Source organism: Lepisosteus platostomus, chromosome 8 (assembly GCF_059453375.1).
Source record: "Lepisosteus platostomus isolate fLepPlt1 chromosome 8, fLepPlt1.hap1, whole genome shotgun sequence".
NCBI lineage: Eukaryota > Metazoa > Chordata > Actinopteri > Semionotiformes > Lepisosteidae > Lepisosteus > Lepisosteus platostomus.
The window spans coordinates 21,272,413-21,290,741 of record NC_142618.1 but is presented as its reverse complement, the minus strand read 5'-3'; the positions used below and the strand labels follow the sequence as shown (position 1 = coordinate 21,290,741).

Here is an 18,329-nt window from a genome sequence, read left to right as displayed (position 1 = left end):
GAGGGACATTGTGACTCGTTCTTGAACTTTCTGGAGGTCGTCTAACACAGTGACGTCACTGTAACCCTTTAAAACAAAATCTCCAAAACAAATATCCACACCTGAGCTTCTGGATTAGAGTTTAAACCATCCTATCTGAACACTATTGAAATCGCATCATTTCCAGCATCTCTAATACTGGCAGACAACTGAAGTAAATGTGGTCAAATTGCAGCAGTTTTATTTTGGAATAAAGCTAAATTGTTCCATGTCCAGCATTTTGCACTCAATGTGTATTTCTGTGCATAATCATCCAGTCATCAAGAACTCCAAATTTGTTAAGTTTGGGAATAATCACTGTTGGAGGTTTAAAAGGTTGAATGTGAGAAACATTTTCTTGTTTGCTGGAAGTTCCTGGATGCAGTGTAACCCTACTCAAAAAATTAAAAAATAGGAAATATTTCTCAGTACAACAGAAGCCTTTTCACTTTCCTTAGTTGTTTTACATTTTTTGAAAATCATACCTACAGCAACCATACTGTACGTCCATCAGCACACTTCTTATATTTCTTGTGAGCTATGATGTTACAGCATTCATTAGAAAAGATACATTTAAAATCCTTTCTGACTTAGTGTCATATATACCTCCAAGAACTCTAATAAGGTCAAATTGAAGTTCAGGTTAATACAGTGTCTGACATAAATATCTGTATCAAGGAAATGTATTATAACAAGATGATTAGGATCTGGCAGTTCGGGGGTTAAAAGCCTTTTCATTTTCTGGGTAGTTTCTGTTGCTCACTGTGTGAAATATCTGTCAGATCCCATCTACAGCAGACTGAGCTGGACAATAAATATTCAGGTCTCCTGAACTGGGCTGAACCTATCTTTGTCTCCAGGAATCATTTCAGTGAGCACTGAAACAGACAGCAGAGGTAAGTAATTGATTTCTACTTTGGAAAAGGAAAGGGTGCACTGAACCCATTCTGAACTAAATTCAGCTAATTAAGTTAGCCACTTTTTTCCAGCAATTTAAGGATGAATATGTGGAGTTCACTGCTTAACCCAGTACTTTAACAGTTAATTTGAGTTGATTACAGATAAAGAAATAACCATGATGTACAGGACTATAAATCCATTTTAGATCTAATTTCATGTCTTCACACTTAACAAAGGCCAAGTCCTCAAAACATAATACCGACCCTATATTGCATAATTCAAAATCCAATTAGTTTGGTATTTTCACAGATTTCTAAATAAGGTAATGATTCTGCAGTTCTTTCTCTTGTGATTATTATACAAATAACATTTTTGTGAGATTGGATTATTTGTAGTATTCTTATCATTTTCTACATAACATATTCTGATTTACCTTCATGCTATAAAGTACTATATGATTTTAAATGTTCAAATGTAAAAGTCCTGCCATCATCATTTTAAAAGAACATAAAAGCAACTATTTTCAAAAATTTTAGCTGTACTGGTCTGGGGGTGTATCGGTTCACTTTGTTTTTAAAGAATAAACTTAAGTTGATATTTTTCATCATATATCCAAATATGTTGCAGACCTGCAAACACAAATTTGATTAAAATGTGATTATTAATATATACAATTAAAAAATGTAAATGTATAGTCAATGAAATACAAATCATGAATAATGTAACTGTTAAATAATAAACATCATCATCTAACTTTCCATCCTCTCCTTTGTTGGCACTTTTTAATAACGTGCAACTTATTACCAAATGTTTCATTTGTACCTTGTATGTATATACAGAAATTAAGGGAAGGATGATTTAAACATAGGAAAATAACATTTTTCATATGTAGGAAATTTTATGTAATGTGTTGCTTTTCTATCTGTAATACGGTAATAAAAATAAAAAAGTGTAATGTGACCTTAAATAAAAATGTTCATTGGGTTAATAATCTGTGTGCAATTCTATTGACAGATGAATTCACAAAGATTAATTGTTGCGGGATTGTTCTGCTGTTTAATAGACGGGGAGCAGATAAAACGCGGTAAGACGGAATCAATCAATCCCTTAAGTCCAGTAAATGTAATGATTTATTCAGAGGTTATTAATGAATCTGCAAATACATGCAGCAACCATTCACTGGAAAGTCCCGTGCAACAAAGAATTTGTGTTTCGGATTCAGTTCTGCAGATACCAACTAGAAAATGAGTTTGCTTGTTGACCATAACGGCTGTCTATTTAAATGTTTAGATATTAACAAAAAGCAAAATTAAAAAAGAATCCCCACAGATGGATAGAGTCTGAGTTTTTAGATATGCCTTTTATAAGAAATACAGAAATAATCATGGTTCTTATAATTGTAGTTCACCTAGGATTCAAAGAGCAATTACCAGAAACAAATGAACGAGGACTGGAGACTTATGGATTTTATTTAAAATGCTAAATTTCAAATTTCACAGCATAAGTCTGGATGTGGTTGTTTCATTGAAAGAATTATTTTTTGTTGGGGGGGGGGGGGGAGGGAGGGATATGGTGGCTCATGGAGGGTCTGCTTTGTCTTTGCAGGTGAACGCAAATGTAATCCTGTGAGCGCTCAAACCTGTGAGGAGTGTTTAGTGTCTGGCCCACAGTGTGCATGGTGTTTTAATGAGGTAAAGAGAATTCTCACCTAAGAGCTCATAGAAACAGAATTTTTAGCCAGCATTATAACAAGGTACCACCATGTGCCTGCATTATCAATATTTTTTTAATCTCTAAATATTATTAGCCCAATCAGGTTTTCAAAAATCTTAGAATTGAAATGAGTTTTTGTATGTTGAGACCTTTGTGTTTATCAATAAAGAAAAAGCCAAACACCTAGGACTGAACCTCTTTCTTTGCTGGAATTGTGCTCTCGGGAATCAGTCCAAAGAAGAGTGACCGAGTGCATCCCCAGGCTTGAAAGAATGTTTTGTTCTAACAGGCTGAAAGGGACTAAATCTTTTTAGTCTTGAACAGAGAAGACTGCAAGAGGGACTGATTCAAGTATTCAAAGGCATTAAACATTAAACCACTGAAGCATTAAGCGTTAAACTTATGGAGGTCTTCAAAAATAAACAGTGAAACAAAAAGGACAGCGATGGAGTTTTAAGTGTCAGTGCAGGAGGTTCTGCGAAACTGGACCAAACTACCCAAGCATGTATTCGATGTGGATAATCTGACTTTTTCACAGAACAGCCGGATGAGATCCTCAGATCAATTAGATACTAAAATCACGAAACAAGCTGGATGGGCCTGATGCCCTCTTCTCATTTGCAGACTCTCTTTTCGTCTTCCTTCTAGAATTTCCCCAGCACCCTGCTGCAGCTGCTAAACCCCGGTTTCTACCCAGTTACTGTGAGGTGCTGTGTGCCAGTGAGGGAATGTGACTTATGTCTTGAAATACCCTTAATGCAGTTCTGATCTAACCTGGCACTAAAGCTTATGCCAATGCAGAGCCTAGATAAATCCTCCATATGTATTTACAATTTTGGAAGCCAAATGGTAAAGCAGAGATTATAAGTACTATTACAGGAAAGCCACAGTGTGTTGCCAAGGCTTTGACTGTAACTGTTACACATCCAGGGATGTGCACTGTAAACTCTAGCCAAAGGAGCCTGACTCCAGTCATCAAGGCCCAGAATGCAACAGATAATATATGTCTCTTTAACTTGCAGGCGTGCAGCAGCATGTCTGAGAGAAGGCTTAAGCTGATCCAATCAAGCTGACCAGTGTATTCTTTCTCCTGTTTGAAACTGTCCTCTCCACAAAGTGAAAGGACGTGGAAAACACATTTAAAACTAGTTTGTTAGTTTTATTAAACAAGAGAACTCGTGTTGTGCAAGTTACTTGCTTTTTCGTCTTTTGTGAAGACGTTTATAGGACCTGGGCAACTGACGGCTGAGCGCTGCGGGGACGTGACCACCCTGATGGAGAAGGGCTGCCCAAGAGACCAGATTGAAGATCCCAGGGGCTCCACTGTGCTGCTTCTCAATGAAAATGTCACAACGCAAAGCAAGGACAAGAAGCTGAAACCTCATGAAATCAAGCAGCTGCAACCCCAGAAACTGCTTGTAAATCTTCGGATAGGTTAGTACAATATTTGATGGCTCTGACAGTAACTACTCTCCCCTGTTAACTAGAAACAGCAAAGAACTACACACAATTTTGACCACGTGTCAAAAATAAAGAAGTATGAAAATGTAAAAAGAAGAACTGTGTGATTTTCACTCACATGCCCTCTGCTACCACAGGAAGTTCAAGTGGGGCACATTCTGTTTTCTGGGTCCTGCTTTGTTGCTTTGTTTTACAGAAATGTCAGTCTAGCCTGTTTACTGGTTACAGTATTAATTATGTCAAGAAGGTAACTTTTAATAGATTTGGTGCATTAATATGTATTCTTTTAAAGTAGCCACTAGTGATCTTGGCTCCTCTGTAATATTGAAAGAAAGAGAAAAATTATAGTAATACTAAGACATTTTCAAAGGTCATCACCACATTTAGTTATTACAAAATGTACACAGTGTGTCTGTAATTCAATTGGTATGCATACCTGGCATAAATGTGGGGTGGGTATGCTGGACTTCTCATTTAAAATACAGGATTTATTGTCAGTAAAATCATATGGTCATATCCTTACACAACATGGCTGCTGCACTGAATTCCCATTCTTTCATCTGTGATCTTTCTAGTTTATTTCAGGTAACTCTTGACACTTACACAATTGCTGCAGGACTAGGTAACGTTAAACAATGTGAAAAAACACAAATGCCGGCAGTTGCTTTCTGTTTCTGCTTCCTTCATGAGAAAGTCACGTGCACAGTATCGTGTGATCTGGGGGATAGTCCTCTAGTTTGTAGGGAAAGTTCTCTGCACTGTTAGAATTGACAGTGTCTCTAGAGAAAGGCTTAATTGTTTCAGAACTGTTTAAGAATGCTAATCACAAAAAGTGGTACCCTGGGTTCAATTACTGGTGCCATCTGTGTAGGGTTTGTATGTTCTTCCCCTGTTCATTTGGGTTTCCTCCAGGTGCTCTGGCTTCCTCCCTTAGTGCAAAGATGTGCTGGCAGGTGAACTGGCTTCTGGGAAAACTGGCCCTGGTGTGAGTGTGTGTGTCAGGGTTCCCATCTGGGGGTCTGACGCCCCTTTCTTGCTGGAATAGGCTCCAGCTCCCCCACAGCCCTGTAGAGGATTACATAGTTTGAACATGAATGCACTTCTACAGCATATACAGTAAATGGAGGTTACATAGTACATTATCATTAATCCAGTTGATCAAAATTAGTTGTTTTATTAGTAATGTGTCCTCGGGATACAAAAGAAACTCTAATGGTATAACAAAACAAAATCACCAAGGTGAAGATGTAATGTCATTTATTTGGTGTACGTAGTCCTTTTTCATTCTTAAATACTGATCCCAAGAAATTCAGTCTTGGTCATCCAGCAAAAGCTGGACTCCAGCGAAACACTTTTTCAGTCTTAATAGTTGGCCATTCATACTGATTTGCAGGAGAACCTCAGACCTTTGAGGTGAAGTTCAAAAGAGTGGAGGCCTATCCTATTGACTTGTACTACCTTATGGACCTCTCCTTCTCCATGGAAGATGACTTAATAAATATAAAAAGGCTTGGGACAGACCTCATGAAAGAAATGGAAGGTATCACAGATGACTTCAGGATAGGTAGGTATTTACAGCCCAAAGAGGAATGACATTGTAGGCTGGTATCTGCGGCAGAGGTGGTTACAAACCACAGAATTGAGCCACAGCATCCTGTGGTTAATTTTGTGCTATTGTCTGGTCGGTGTGTTTTTTAAAGTTTACCAGGGAATTCCGTTTTTGCAAGAGGGACTTTGGAAAGTGGCCAATACTACGAAGTTCAGAGTTTAGAGTTCAATTTATTCGTCATAGGCACAAAGTACAATTAAATTCTTATTTGCACTAAGCTGTCTGTGAATCTGGAGGTGCGTGCCGTCATGCTCCTATCATTTTTCCCAGAGGGCAGCAGAGAGAAAAGTGAGAAACCAGGTTGATTGTCATCCTTAGCGACGCTCCTGGCCTTCCTGAGACAGCGACACCTCAAAGCGTATGAACATTCATACAGGCCCTCTGCTTGCTGCAGGCTTTGGTTCGTTTGTGGACAAGACGGTAATGCCTTACATCAGCACCACCAAGGACATGCTGGAGAATCCCTGCAAGAGGAAACAGCCCTGCGCAAGGCCCTTCAGCTTTCAAAACGTGCTGAGGCTGACGAACGACGCGCAGTGGTTCCATGACCTGGTTGGAGAGCAGCGCATCTCAGGAAATCTGGATTCCCCAGAGGGAGGTTTCGATGCCCTGATGCAGGTGGCAGTGTGTGAGGTGAGCAAGACCAGAGCGCTAAAGAAGACCGAGAAGTTGAAGAGCCCGGATTTTCCTCCTTAACAAAGAGGACACCACATAGAACCACCTGGTGTGCCTTTTTGTGCGCACACTTGTTTTCCTCAGACCTCACTTGTTTTTCCACATCTTCCTCCCAGGATGTGAATTTCTGATTATTGTGTGAGTTAGAAGAAGTGGAACAGGCAGGCGTTACCCAGGCTGTCTCTACAAAACCCATCACACCTGCAATGTGATTTTGTGCTTGGTTATATTTTTTAGAAGAATAGGTTCTGAGGTTACATGAATGGAAAAAAGTCGTGTTTTCTTGTATTTCAAGGAGCAAATTGGCTGGAGGAACGTCACCCGTCTGCTGGTGTTCTCCACTGATGCTGGGTTCCACTTCGCCGGAGATGGAAAACTGGGAGGAATTGTTTTGCCAAATGATGGAAAGTGCCACCTGGAGAATAACACGTACACAATGAGTCACTACTATGTAGGTTGTTTAATGTGATTTTAAAATTCCTTCTCACTTTGCAATGCTGGATAGCAAGATACCCTGAAGAACAAAGAACAATGTACTGATAGTCCTGAACAGAAGGAACAAATGTAGAGCATGTCAGAGGGTTAGCAAAGTTGTGCAATTTCACATTCCGGTATGCTACTGTACTTGCCAACAAAATGGAAAGAGTATTTCCTCCAGCTGTATCTTAAAATATTCAAGGGGATTTTTGTGAAATGTCTTCTCTCTGTTAGGCCACTTAGAGTAAAGAAGACATTTACAAGACCACAACTTTAACTTTAAAAACAAAGGCTTAATTTCTGAAGGTTCAGCATTAATAAAATATACTGCATTTTAGGTTTATTTTCAATAAATTATTTGCGCTACGTTCTTGTGTATATTCTTGCTTCCAGAATCTGCATTTAGTAATATTGTCCTATTTTTTTCCTACCAATCCACGCATTCTGTGAATGGCTAATAGTTGCATTATATGAACTATTCCACCTCAATTAAGTCTCTATGAAGTATTTTATATGATCTTTTCTTATTTCTGTTGTAAAGGGCTCTGTCCATCTCTTTGACTCCACAGGATTATCCCTCTATTGCTCATCTTGCTGAGAAGCTGAGTGAGAAAAACATTCAGACAATCTTTGCTGTCACTCGTGATGTTCTGCATTTATATGAGGTGAGATTCCAAAGTCTTAGTCTCAGATAGATAAACGGAACTATGCCCTCTTTGCATGACAATATCATTATGCAGCGTGTCTCTGTCTAGAAAAATAAAAAAGATTTGTCTTACATAAACAAATCCAGAACAACATATACTACGTACTCCTTTTTATCTGGTGTCCAGACATTTTTATTGTTCTCTGTTTCCCTTGTGACCAGTATTCCAACACCTCCTAGTTGTTAGTGGGTGAACCTACCTGAAAAGGCTTATGTGACTTTTTGCATACTCAAAAGTAAATATCCAATATTCCCTCCTCACATAAATGTAATAGCTATTTACTGAAAAGCTCTTTATAGCCACTCTGATTTTGTCTTTGATAAAGATGTCTGTTGATGTAAAAGACCGCCTGTATCCATTAATTGAATGGATTTCATCACATGGATGGGAACAGTGAATATGTCTTTTGAATTCTTAGATTCCTTTATTTTTCCCTTTTTTTTTTAGGGCTTAAAGATCCACTTTCCAAAAAGTGCCGTTGGAATCCTCTCAAATGACTCCCATAATATATTACAGTTAATCGTGGATGCCTATAATGTGAGTCCTGGGCTTTTATGTGGGCTTTTATTATGGCAATGAATCTCCAGCCACTTAAATTAGGTGTTCAAGGTGTTCAGTTTTCATAACATCATAAAGGCAAATGTTTAACTTTTTATCCTGATTTGAGAAAAAAAACTTCATAAATTCCCAAGACATAAGAAAAAATTATTCCAAGAATATTGATTATAGTGTCCATGTGTACAGACATGAATTTAATAGTTAGTCTAGAGGTCTGTATAATAGAGGTTGGTTTATCCAGCTGTTAGGAAGGGTAGGCCAAGTGAGGAGTCAGTCATTTCATATGTTTTTCTCTGACTATAAGAAACAAAGTAAACAGGAAAAAGTAGACGTTGATTCCATGCTGAAATGTAGAAAGAAACTAATAAGAGAATAATAATAGTCCTTGTATTTTTACTGATTTGTGTTTTGAACAAATTTGACCAATTAATCTCCTACGAAGAAAGTCTATTCCAAACATGTTTCCAATAACTAATACATAAAAAAGAGCCTAACTTGAAACCTAATTTGCGTACTTGTAAGTGTGTTAATTAAAGTATCATAACCTTTTAAATAGTTTGTCATGGCAGAGTTTTAATTATGTGGTATTATTCCTCATTACATACTGTACAACTAATTATTTTAAATAATACAGCAGGCAGTACCCTTACCTCCTTGTCAGGTATTAGAAAGTAACCAAGAGTGTGGTCAGTACTAGGCTGGCTGAACCTTTGCAAAAAAAAACAATAAATTTTCTGCTACAAGTGGTTTTGGTGCTAAAAGTGGTTTTGGTGGCTCTCTGCCCTCTGGACCAGAACTTCCAAACTAGTGCCACAGTATATTAACCAGAGACACCGAGCTATAGGTGTTGTGCTTTAGATAAGATTAAACTGAAGTTCTGACTACTTGCTCATTAAAGATCTCATGGCACCTTCCATAAGAGTAGGGATGTTAACACTGGTATCCTGAATATAGTCCACTCTGGATATGTACAGCCTGGCTTTGCTGAAATCCTCCAGTTTTGATAATTCAATCAAAATGCAATGACGCAAATGATGAAGCAGCTTCTCACTTGTCTACATGATCTGCTTGTGCCTTGGAGATGCTGGCCCACAGTGGCTACGACTGTAGCTCAGTCATGGAAGATGTGGTCCTCTCCTGTGTGTGAAGCACTTCAAGATCCTTTGGGATACAAAGCTATATACTTAGAACTTAGACTTAGAAAGAACTTTATTTTTTCCACAAGAAACTTCATTTGTTTTGCTGGGTACATTTAAAAAAACATCCTCCAAACATACAAACATATACTGTACAAAAACCTTTACTCATACATGCCACATACTGTAAAAGCAGAACACACAATGAAAAACAAGGTCAACAGTCCAGTATGTTACAGTATTTGTATTTGCAGTATCCACTGATATTAATATTATAAAACAGGTGAAAGTACTATATAAGGAAGTTGGCGAAAAGGGGGAAGGAGGTGAGGAGATATGTCCATAAATCTAAGCATCTCTTTTTGTTATGGTGGCATTCAGAGAACCCAACCAGAATGTGATGCTGGATGTAATTCTGTAAAACATCTATAAAATACTGTAAATGCAAGGAATTATTGTTATTATTGTGTCCCTATGTAGAATATAAAGGAACAAGTAATAGGTTTATTCCATGCTGAAAAAAAGAAGAAAGAGAACACAACGTTTCGGCCGTGGAGCCTTCTTCAGGTGTCTATTATATACTTGATATACTTAATAGGACACCTGAAGCAGGCTCCACGGCCGAAACGTTGTGTTCTCTTTCTTCTTTTTTTCAGCATGGAATAAACCTATTACTTGTTCCTTTGCATCCTACGCATGCTGACGCAGCTACCCACCTGAACTATGTAGAATATGTTTACAGAGGGGTGGTTGGTGGGACATGGGAATATTTAAGTGCCTCAGGTCGCTTTGTCCATGGATATCATTAAGCAAATCTTCCAACAGGCCCTGACATCTGAAGTCATAATGGAGAACAGCAGATTACCTGAAGGGTTCCAGATAAGCTACACTGCTGTGTGCAAAGACAACACCACCCAGTCTGGGACAGAGGGAAGGAGATGTCTGAATATTTCAATGGGAGATGAGGTCTGTTGCTTTTCTACTGCACATCCTCTTCAGCATGCATTATGCACGTCATCCTCTGGCGAGATCTGCCAAAACCACCTTGTTTTGTGTTTGCTTAGGTGAAATTTCACGTAAGCATTGTTGCACACAAGTGCCCGAAGGACCCAGAGGAAATTCGAGTTACTCTGAAAGCCCTGGGTTTCAGTGAAGAAGTTGAGATCCTTCTGAAGGTGATCTGTCAGTGCGGATGCTACAAAAACAGAACCCCAGACAGCCCCAAATGCAACAATGGCAGTGGTACTTTAGAATGTGGTGTTTGCAGGTAATACCTTTTTATGACACTGTGAGAGTGATTTTTCCACTACAGTAGAAATGTTTCAGATGTATTGTGTCACTGTACATGGTCCTGCTAAGCCTATTTTATGACAATTGAATTAAAACCTGTATTGCATGTATCGAGAAAAAAAACCATTAATGAACACTGGAGTGATTCTGGGGCTGGTGTGATGGGTCTCTGTTCTCCTTTTAGGTGCAAGGAAGGTTATGTGGGTACCTCCTGTGAATGTGCCGAAGAAGCTGACGCCCTGGGCTTGATGGACTTATGCAGGAAGGACAACAGCTCAAGCATTTGCAGCAACAACGGGCGTTGTGTGTGCGGCGAGTGTGTCTGCAAAAAGAAAACCCCCAACCATTTCTACTACGGAAAATACTGCCAGTGTGATAACTTCAGATGCGACCAGTACCAGGGCTTGATTTGTGGAGGTAAAAGAGAGGCATGCAGCAAACGTTAACCTGCTGTTTCTTTCTGTGTTGTGTAGGCAAAAACAAATTGAGTTTGGAAGTCATTAAGAACAGTAGTTAATGTAAAAAAATTTCAAGGTTTAGAAACGTCATTGACTCAGCAACCCTTTGAACTCTCTGATACCTGCCATGACCTGTACAGCTGGGAGTCAGATGTAGCAGCTGGTTGAGGAGTCACATTCCCCGAGCATGTGTGGACTAGCAGAGATGGTTGAAAAGGAAGGCTATATATTCCCTCCACAGAGAGGAGAAAAAAGTCAGTGGACACTTTCAAAAGTGGGCCTTTCTGGAAATCAACGTTTTTAGAGGAACGCTTCCCTCTGCAAACCCCGACTTCATAAATACAATAAAGTCTGAGAGGCTACCTGTCTCTCGTGCCTGTAGACATGCTATGTGGAGATGTCATTCCAACGGACTGTTCCAATGCCCTGCTGCATGTTTCCCAGTTGTCTGCGATGATATACGTTCGCTGAGTAGAACACTGAGTAAGACGCGCAGTGTACGGATTTGACTCAACACAGGCCAGGAAAATAGCTGCAGTTCCAACTTGAAGACTGGATATTCTGGGATGTTTTGGATCATGCATGATCTATAAAAAGTACATCCTGCCATCCGTTAACCTTCATCTTTAGCCCCTTTTCTATTTAGTCCATGTGGTGGCAGCTTGAACTGAGTGTAGTATGAATGGAGGCGTCTATTGGCCACAATTAACGCTACGATGTTTATAGACTTTGGGTTCCTGTAGTGTGCTGATCTCAATAACATTGCAATGTTATTGCAGGGGGTTGGCAGACACTAGTGTGAACTTATGTATCAATTGCCCATGATGTGCAGGATGACCTATCATGTCTAAGTAATTGATCTTGGATCGGGCCAGCTTTATTAAGTGAAATATGAGCATCTTGTGTGCCGATCACAGCAATAGTGTGCTAAAGAGCAACAGTGCTGAGTTCTGCAACACAAATTGGGGGCCAAATGGAATGAAAACCATTGTACAGGTTAGAGAAGACAGCAATGCCGGGATTCGTCAAGTACGAATTTATAGAATTTGAATTGCTGGGATCATCGGCTTCTGTGGCATGGCGGCAAGACAAAAATGCCTGTTTATTCTGACCTGTTTAGCTAATAGCTGATAAAATGTTTAGATAATAAATATAATTGAGGAAAGTAAAGTGGATAGTTCCATACCAAAGATTGCGATATCTGCACAGAGATACCACAGGAAGCAAACATCCAATCAATTTTCTGGTAGTCCAAAATCAAACACTTAGCTTAGCTGTAATTCTGCGTATTTTTAAGTCCTTCAAGGCTGCACTCCACAACACCATAACTATTCAAGTGCCACGGGATAAAAAAAATGCACATGGAAACCAGCACATACAGTAAGTAATATTTAACCGTCTTTGTTCACAAGTGAGCAATTCTCTGATGAATAAGAAATCAGTTTAAATTATGTTCAGGCAAACACATATAGTAGGTGCTGATTCTCCCCATGGGCAAACTGTGGTGAAAACTGAGCGGCGCATTTCTTTGTTATGAATTTCGTCCACCTGGAAAATAAAAACTTTGCATTGTTGTCAGTGTTTACCACGACCATCACCAGGACAGGTGGACTTGGAAAATGGATGTATGTGTGGATGTTTTGACTGAATGCGCACCATGATGGTGCAGTACTTAGCATTGCTAGCCAGGGATGTGGCCTGGATTCAGTTCTGGATCTGGGGTGCTATCTGTGTGAAGTTTGTATCGTCTCCTCTGGGTGCTCCAGTTTCATCCCACAGTGTAAAGGCATACTGGTGGGTTAATTGGCCCTGGTGTGAGTGTGTGCACGTCTGTGTGTCTGCTCTGCAATAGACTGACTTTCCATCCAGGGTGTACCCTGCCTTGTGCCCGTCGCTTGCTAGGATAGGCTCTGGCTCCCCTTCGACCCTGAATTGGATAAAGTGGTTAGAAAATGAATGGGTGGATGTTTTGCAATTGCTCTCTAATTTCTTTTCTTCTAAAAAGTGATATCACAACATGCCGTGTGCTAACCATATGGTCACGTTCCCTTTTCTGGGAGAAACTGTGTTCCTTTTCCATTAACATGTGACATCAACAGGACTGCGTGAAACAGGATCCTGCCTCTGGTTTGCAGGTAGGGGCCACTGTGAGTGTGGGATGTGCAACTGCTTCCCCGGATTTACGGGAAGTGCCTGTGATTGCCCTCTGAGCACGTCTGGCTGTGAGGCCAAGACTGGGGCCCTGTGCAATGGCAAAGGGAGCTGCGTCTGTGGCGTGTGCGTCTGCAGCGACAGCAGGTACCAGGGGCCCACCTGTGAGATCTGCCCCACCTGCCCCGACAGGTGCAGCGTTCACAGGTGGGTGAACTATAACAAGGCACTCACATTGCCTAGACACTGCACAAGGACTTACAGCTAACAGCAGATTAGGCACCTGATTACCCTAATAACATACGTAGCCCAGGGTGACACAGACACCAGTACATTTTTGCAATGAATGTTATTGTATTCAGTCATTTATATTTCACACAGTGCAGAAAAAATGCTTTAATCGTGGTGAAGATGGTTAATAAATAGCTCTGTGTGTAGAACAGCACATGAGTGGACTTGTTTAACAAGAGAAGCCAGTACTGTATATCAAACTCGAGTGTGAGGAACGCGGACATCCAGGTGATGGCTGTGTGGCCCGGCAGGGACTGTGTGTGGTGCAGAGTCTTCAGCAAGGGCTTGCTGGAGGAGGAGTGCCAGAGACAGTGCAGCCACCTCAACATTACACTGGTGCAGGAGAGCAGCCAGTTTCCCCCGGCGCACCACAACACTGGCTTCTACATGTGCAAGGAAAAAGACGAAGATGACTGCTGGGTCCACTTCGTGTATCAGGATGACAACAGAGCCAATACCTCCTACCTTCATGTTGTAGAAAAACTAGGTAATCAAACCTTTTTTTTCCATTTTTAATTGTTTTGATTCCCTTGGTCTGCACAATAATGCTAAACCACATTGGAAAGAGGCATTTTAACACATCCAGACACTAACGAGTCATGAGTAAACTTTTGGGTTTTCCATTTCCAGTGAAAGAAGGCCAGAGTCCCAGGAGTGCAGTTGTTATCTGTGTGATTAGGAGCATAGCGGTTCACTGCTGTAGTCTGGAGCCAAACCATTCAAGCATTAAACAAGAGCAGTGGGCCAGCTACTGTATATTCTTCATTTTCTTCTATAATCCACAGGTATCCAGTGGAATGAAACCTTCTTTATTTAGAATCGCCAACAATGTTTTGTTACACCAGCCCAATTTGGAATAGCCAGTTGTGTTTTTTCCACATGTTAATTCTGCTTTGAGTCCCCAGACCCTACAGTGGGGAGATTGAGGGGTGCTAGTTGACACCTCCAACCCGCTGATCTTTGAGCCACTTAATAGGTCACAGCTGACACACTGCCACGTAGAGGACGCAAGAGGTCGCAGCGCAGTTCAGAGAACACTGAGTTTTAATTTGTTAAGAAAAAGACCGTTTTTCAGAGAACATCCAAGAAGAAGCACACAAGGCGCATCTCCCATGGGGATCTGAATCCAAGCAGTTTTGCAGGAAACCTTTTTAGTCTGAGTACAGCTCTGGTGACTTTCTGTTACTCCCATGAATGGATGTTCAGTAGTGATCATTGCGTATGCATTAGAATTATACAAAGTATTTCCACACATGGCACAATAGCTATCTCCATAAAAGCCCCAATCCTCAGATATTTCTGAAATGTCACAAACAGCAAGTGTCTAAATTTAGGTTGCACTCAAGTTATGGCAGGAATGTACCTTGGTAAGATCAGGTCCTCCAGCCACTTGGCAAGCCCACCTGCGATGACAAACAGGATTGCCCATGCGTTTTAGTTTTAGTTCAGATTGGAGCAGATGAGTTTCTGATGGTCGTGGTATTGCAGCTGGCAAAAAAAAAACACGCTGGGATTTCAGTGGTGTCACTATGCAATGATTTGTGTCTGGAATGGAATCATGCCTTGCTCGCTGGTGTTACAGCATTAGCCCTGATTGACTTAGGCCCCTGCCAACCTGTGCCAGTTTTGTGCTGCCACTTAGAGAATCCTGGTCACAGATGGCTAACCAATAACCATGTCCCAGGTTCTAACCAATAACTCTTGGGACGTCGTGCTCAGTCTGGGCTCTGAGTGGACACCTTGATTGGCTGAACAGCATGAACAAACTCGTTAGAATGTCTCACTGTTTATATATAGCATGACGAATTGAGTTAATGACATGGCAAGGTATAGAGATTCTAGTAATGCATTTGAATATGTTGTGTCTCAGGAGCCTGTGCCAAAGCATAGTAATTCAGTGTCCCCGCGATTGCGGTCAGCATGTCCAGCAGGTCCTGATGTCCTCTTAATCACTGGAGTGGCCACTGGGTCTATTGTGCTCATTGGAGTGGCCCTGCTGATCATCTGGAAACTGATCACAACAATCCATGACAAGAGGGAGTTCGCTAGGTTCCAGAAAGAGCTTGTAAAAGCTAAGTGGGACACGGTAAGCAATCTGACTAAATAGCCCTGAGTTCAAAACAAGTTATTTTAACATACTGGCATAACGCAAAACAATGTTTCTGTCCTGTACAACACAGAAACTATCTCAGTGTTGTTATAATTATTATGTATTAGCAATGTATATTTTTTTTAATTGCAGGGTGAGAATCCAATCTACAAGAGTGCTGTCACCACTGTCCTCAACCCGAAGTTTAAGGACCAATGATGGTATTGTCTAAATATTGTCAAATTATAGACTCTTGGTCAGAAAAACACAATCAAATTTTTTCATTTTTATGATGATACTGGAGTTTTGTGAACACTGTCAGCATATACGTGAAACAGCGATCAGAAAAAAGTTTTGGTCTTGCACAAAACCCGTCAGAATTCTAGTACTGTCTATTGATTGAGGACGCACATGACGCAGACTCCTGTTTGTCTTAATGTTCAGCTTCACACTTGTTTTGTGTTTGTCACTGACTCGCCATGCCAGGAGTAGTGATGTGTGGAAGCAGTTCCAGAAAGAGAGAAACACAGATCCAAAAATGGAGCTCATGAACGCCTAGAACATTTCCCAGCTTTGAGGTGGATATTGGTAAAATCATCTCCTCTCCACAGTGGAAAGATTCAACTTGATTTGAAGGTTGCTAAACATCCCTCTTTCTCAGAACTATTTAAAAATAAGCATGATGACCTGATTGTGCATTTCACTGTGCTTGTGGGAATTTCACGAGAAGTCTTGTAAACTCCAAAAAATGTCCTTGTTTTTTTTTTACACATTAGCAAACTGAAATGATTATCTGATTCCTGATTTCTGAATGTTATCATGGTGGCTTTCTCATTTTTTAACTGACAGAAACAGAATCAATGGTTATGATTCTGGAAAAAAATCCCAATCAAATTCCTAAAGAGAAATAGAAAATGTTTTTTTTTATGAAACATCATTTGATGTCGGGCCTTCTTCTTAAATAAATCTTTTCAGATGTTAATTTTTATTACCCTGTTTCATTTTGTTTTTTTACTGGAAATTAAAACTTTATTTATGAGTGTCACAGCTTTACTGTGTATCATTGTTTGAAATCTCTTTTAGTAGCTGTTTTAAAGGGCTGTTAAAATATTGGTAGTTGTCTTTCCAGCACTTTGCTGACACTGCAAATTTTCAGGTCAGCTTTTGAAATTCCGATATCACAATAAGCGAGCTATTGAGACCTGTCAGTCTCTAATACACTTACTCCCTTTTTCACCCTGATTCACTTACCAGATTCTTAAAAACCATTAAATGTCTGATCGCTCTACTTTCCTTAAACAGTTCCAAATGTTACGGCACAAACCATTTAGAAAAAAGATCTCAGTCTTCGGTGCTCCCTTATTGAGGAGAACATGTTCATTTTACTGGGCTGCTGTAGGCAGCCAGTCCTTTAGATCTGGATTGAATTATATCCTCAGAGAGGTCCCTTGGAGTGACCTCTGAGAACACATAATAGAGTGGAGAAGATACGAGGGAAACCCATTCTGAGCTCATTGACATGTGGTTTGGATATGTAACAAAAGATGTCCTGTTTTTTAACAGATCTGCAATGTTTACTAAACACACAAACAAACAGGCGACAACAACAGTTTCCGTCCAACGTCTGAACATGAAGACAGATCAATATAGCAGTAAGCATCCAAAATGGATGAGCCTGAAAGTGGTGAACAGTGCATTACTCAGGCTGTGAAGTTCTAGCAGGTTTAAGTGGCACTTCTCCTCTGTAGGCTACGTGTTTTACAATTTGGCTTTTCTGTTCCTGTTCTTCAGAGACCCCCTTTTGATTTTTGTCCACCTGAGCTTAGCTGAACTAGAAATTTACAACATGAGAACATAAGTAAGATGGCAATGAGAGGATGCCATTTTACTCATTGGGATGCACCTCATAATCTATTCAAGGATCTTATATCGCCAATATCTTAATGTTAGAATTACTGAAGAATCGTTCATGAATACATGGCTGTGCAGTTTGTTTCAGACCCTTCAGCCTTCTGTTTAGAGAAGCAATTCCTGATTTCAGTCCGAAATTCTCCCTCTTAATTTCCACTTGTGTCTTCCAGTCTCTTGTTTGGCTGTCGGTCCTGAAGTAGCCCTTGACCATGTCAATGCCTTCTGGGATATAAAATAGGGTCTATTTAATTCATTAAAAGCCCTGAAATCGTTGGGAATTTCAAGCTTCCTGTCAAATCTGTGAAGGCAATTTGAATTATTTTAATTCACAATAACATATGAAAGGTTACAAGCAAGAGAAGGCCAATTCAAGCCCTCTGGCCCATTTGATGGTTCAGTAGCTTAGTGGCCAAAGATCGTCTCCAGTCATCTGCTACTTTATGAAAAGCTGGAAACAAGAACACCAAGTCTTCAATTTAGGTTTTAATTAATGAGGTGACACTAGCCTTACGTTTTTTTGGTTGACTTTGCAACACCAAAAGCGAGTAAAGAGGCTTCACTATACTTTTGTAATGGTTCCAGCAAGCCAGAGTCTGCTCCTGAAGTATTAGGAGCTAGGCAGGACATAACTACTCTTGTCCTGGATCAGGACTCCAGTCTTTCACAATGAAACCTGGCCTGAGAACATGATCACAACATGCAAGCTCCACACAGACAGACATACAAACTCAGAATCAAGCCCAGGACCCTTGCCTTACCATTCAAATGAAGTGTAAAGTCATATAATAAATACTGTATTGTCTGTTTTTTAAAAAAAAGATTGATTTGTCATTAAGAACTAAAAATTAGCTTTACCGTACATAAAATGTAACATTGAGGATCTTT

At 40.1% G+C, this 18,329-nt stretch overlaps 1 protein-coding gene across 4 annotated transcripts; it reads left to right on the top strand.

Moving 5' to 3' along the window:
- Positions 1-772: 772 nt before the first annotated feature.
- On the top strand, positions 773-16,575 carry LOC148657077 (integrin beta-1-A-like). Of its 4 annotated transcripts, none has more exons than XM_088642895.1 (16): positions 773-914; positions 1,933-2,002; positions 2,524-2,609; positions 3,849-4,065; positions 5,486-5,656; positions 6,096-6,334; positions 6,672-6,827; positions 7,423-7,518; positions 8,008-8,097; positions 10,080-10,220; positions 10,319-10,521; positions 10,729-10,961; positions 13,138-13,360; positions 13,696-13,931; positions 15,364-15,530; positions 15,687-16,575. In XM_088642895.1, exons 2-16 carry the CDS (start codon positions 1,933-1,935, stop codon positions 15,750-15,752), a joined length of 2,394 nt encoding a protein of 797 aa, XP_088499021.1. In that variant the 5' UTR covers positions 773-914; the 3' UTR covers positions 15,753-16,575. The 4 variants fall into 4 exon arrangements, with proteins under 4 accessions (XP_088499021.1, XP_088499020.1, XP_088499022.1 ...); XM_088642894.1 differs by having other exon boundaries at positions 13,102-13,360; XM_088642896.1 differs by lacking the exon at positions 5,486-5,656 and having other exon boundaries at positions 13,102-13,360.
- The last annotated feature ends 1,754 nt before the right edge of the window (positions 16,576-18,329 follow it).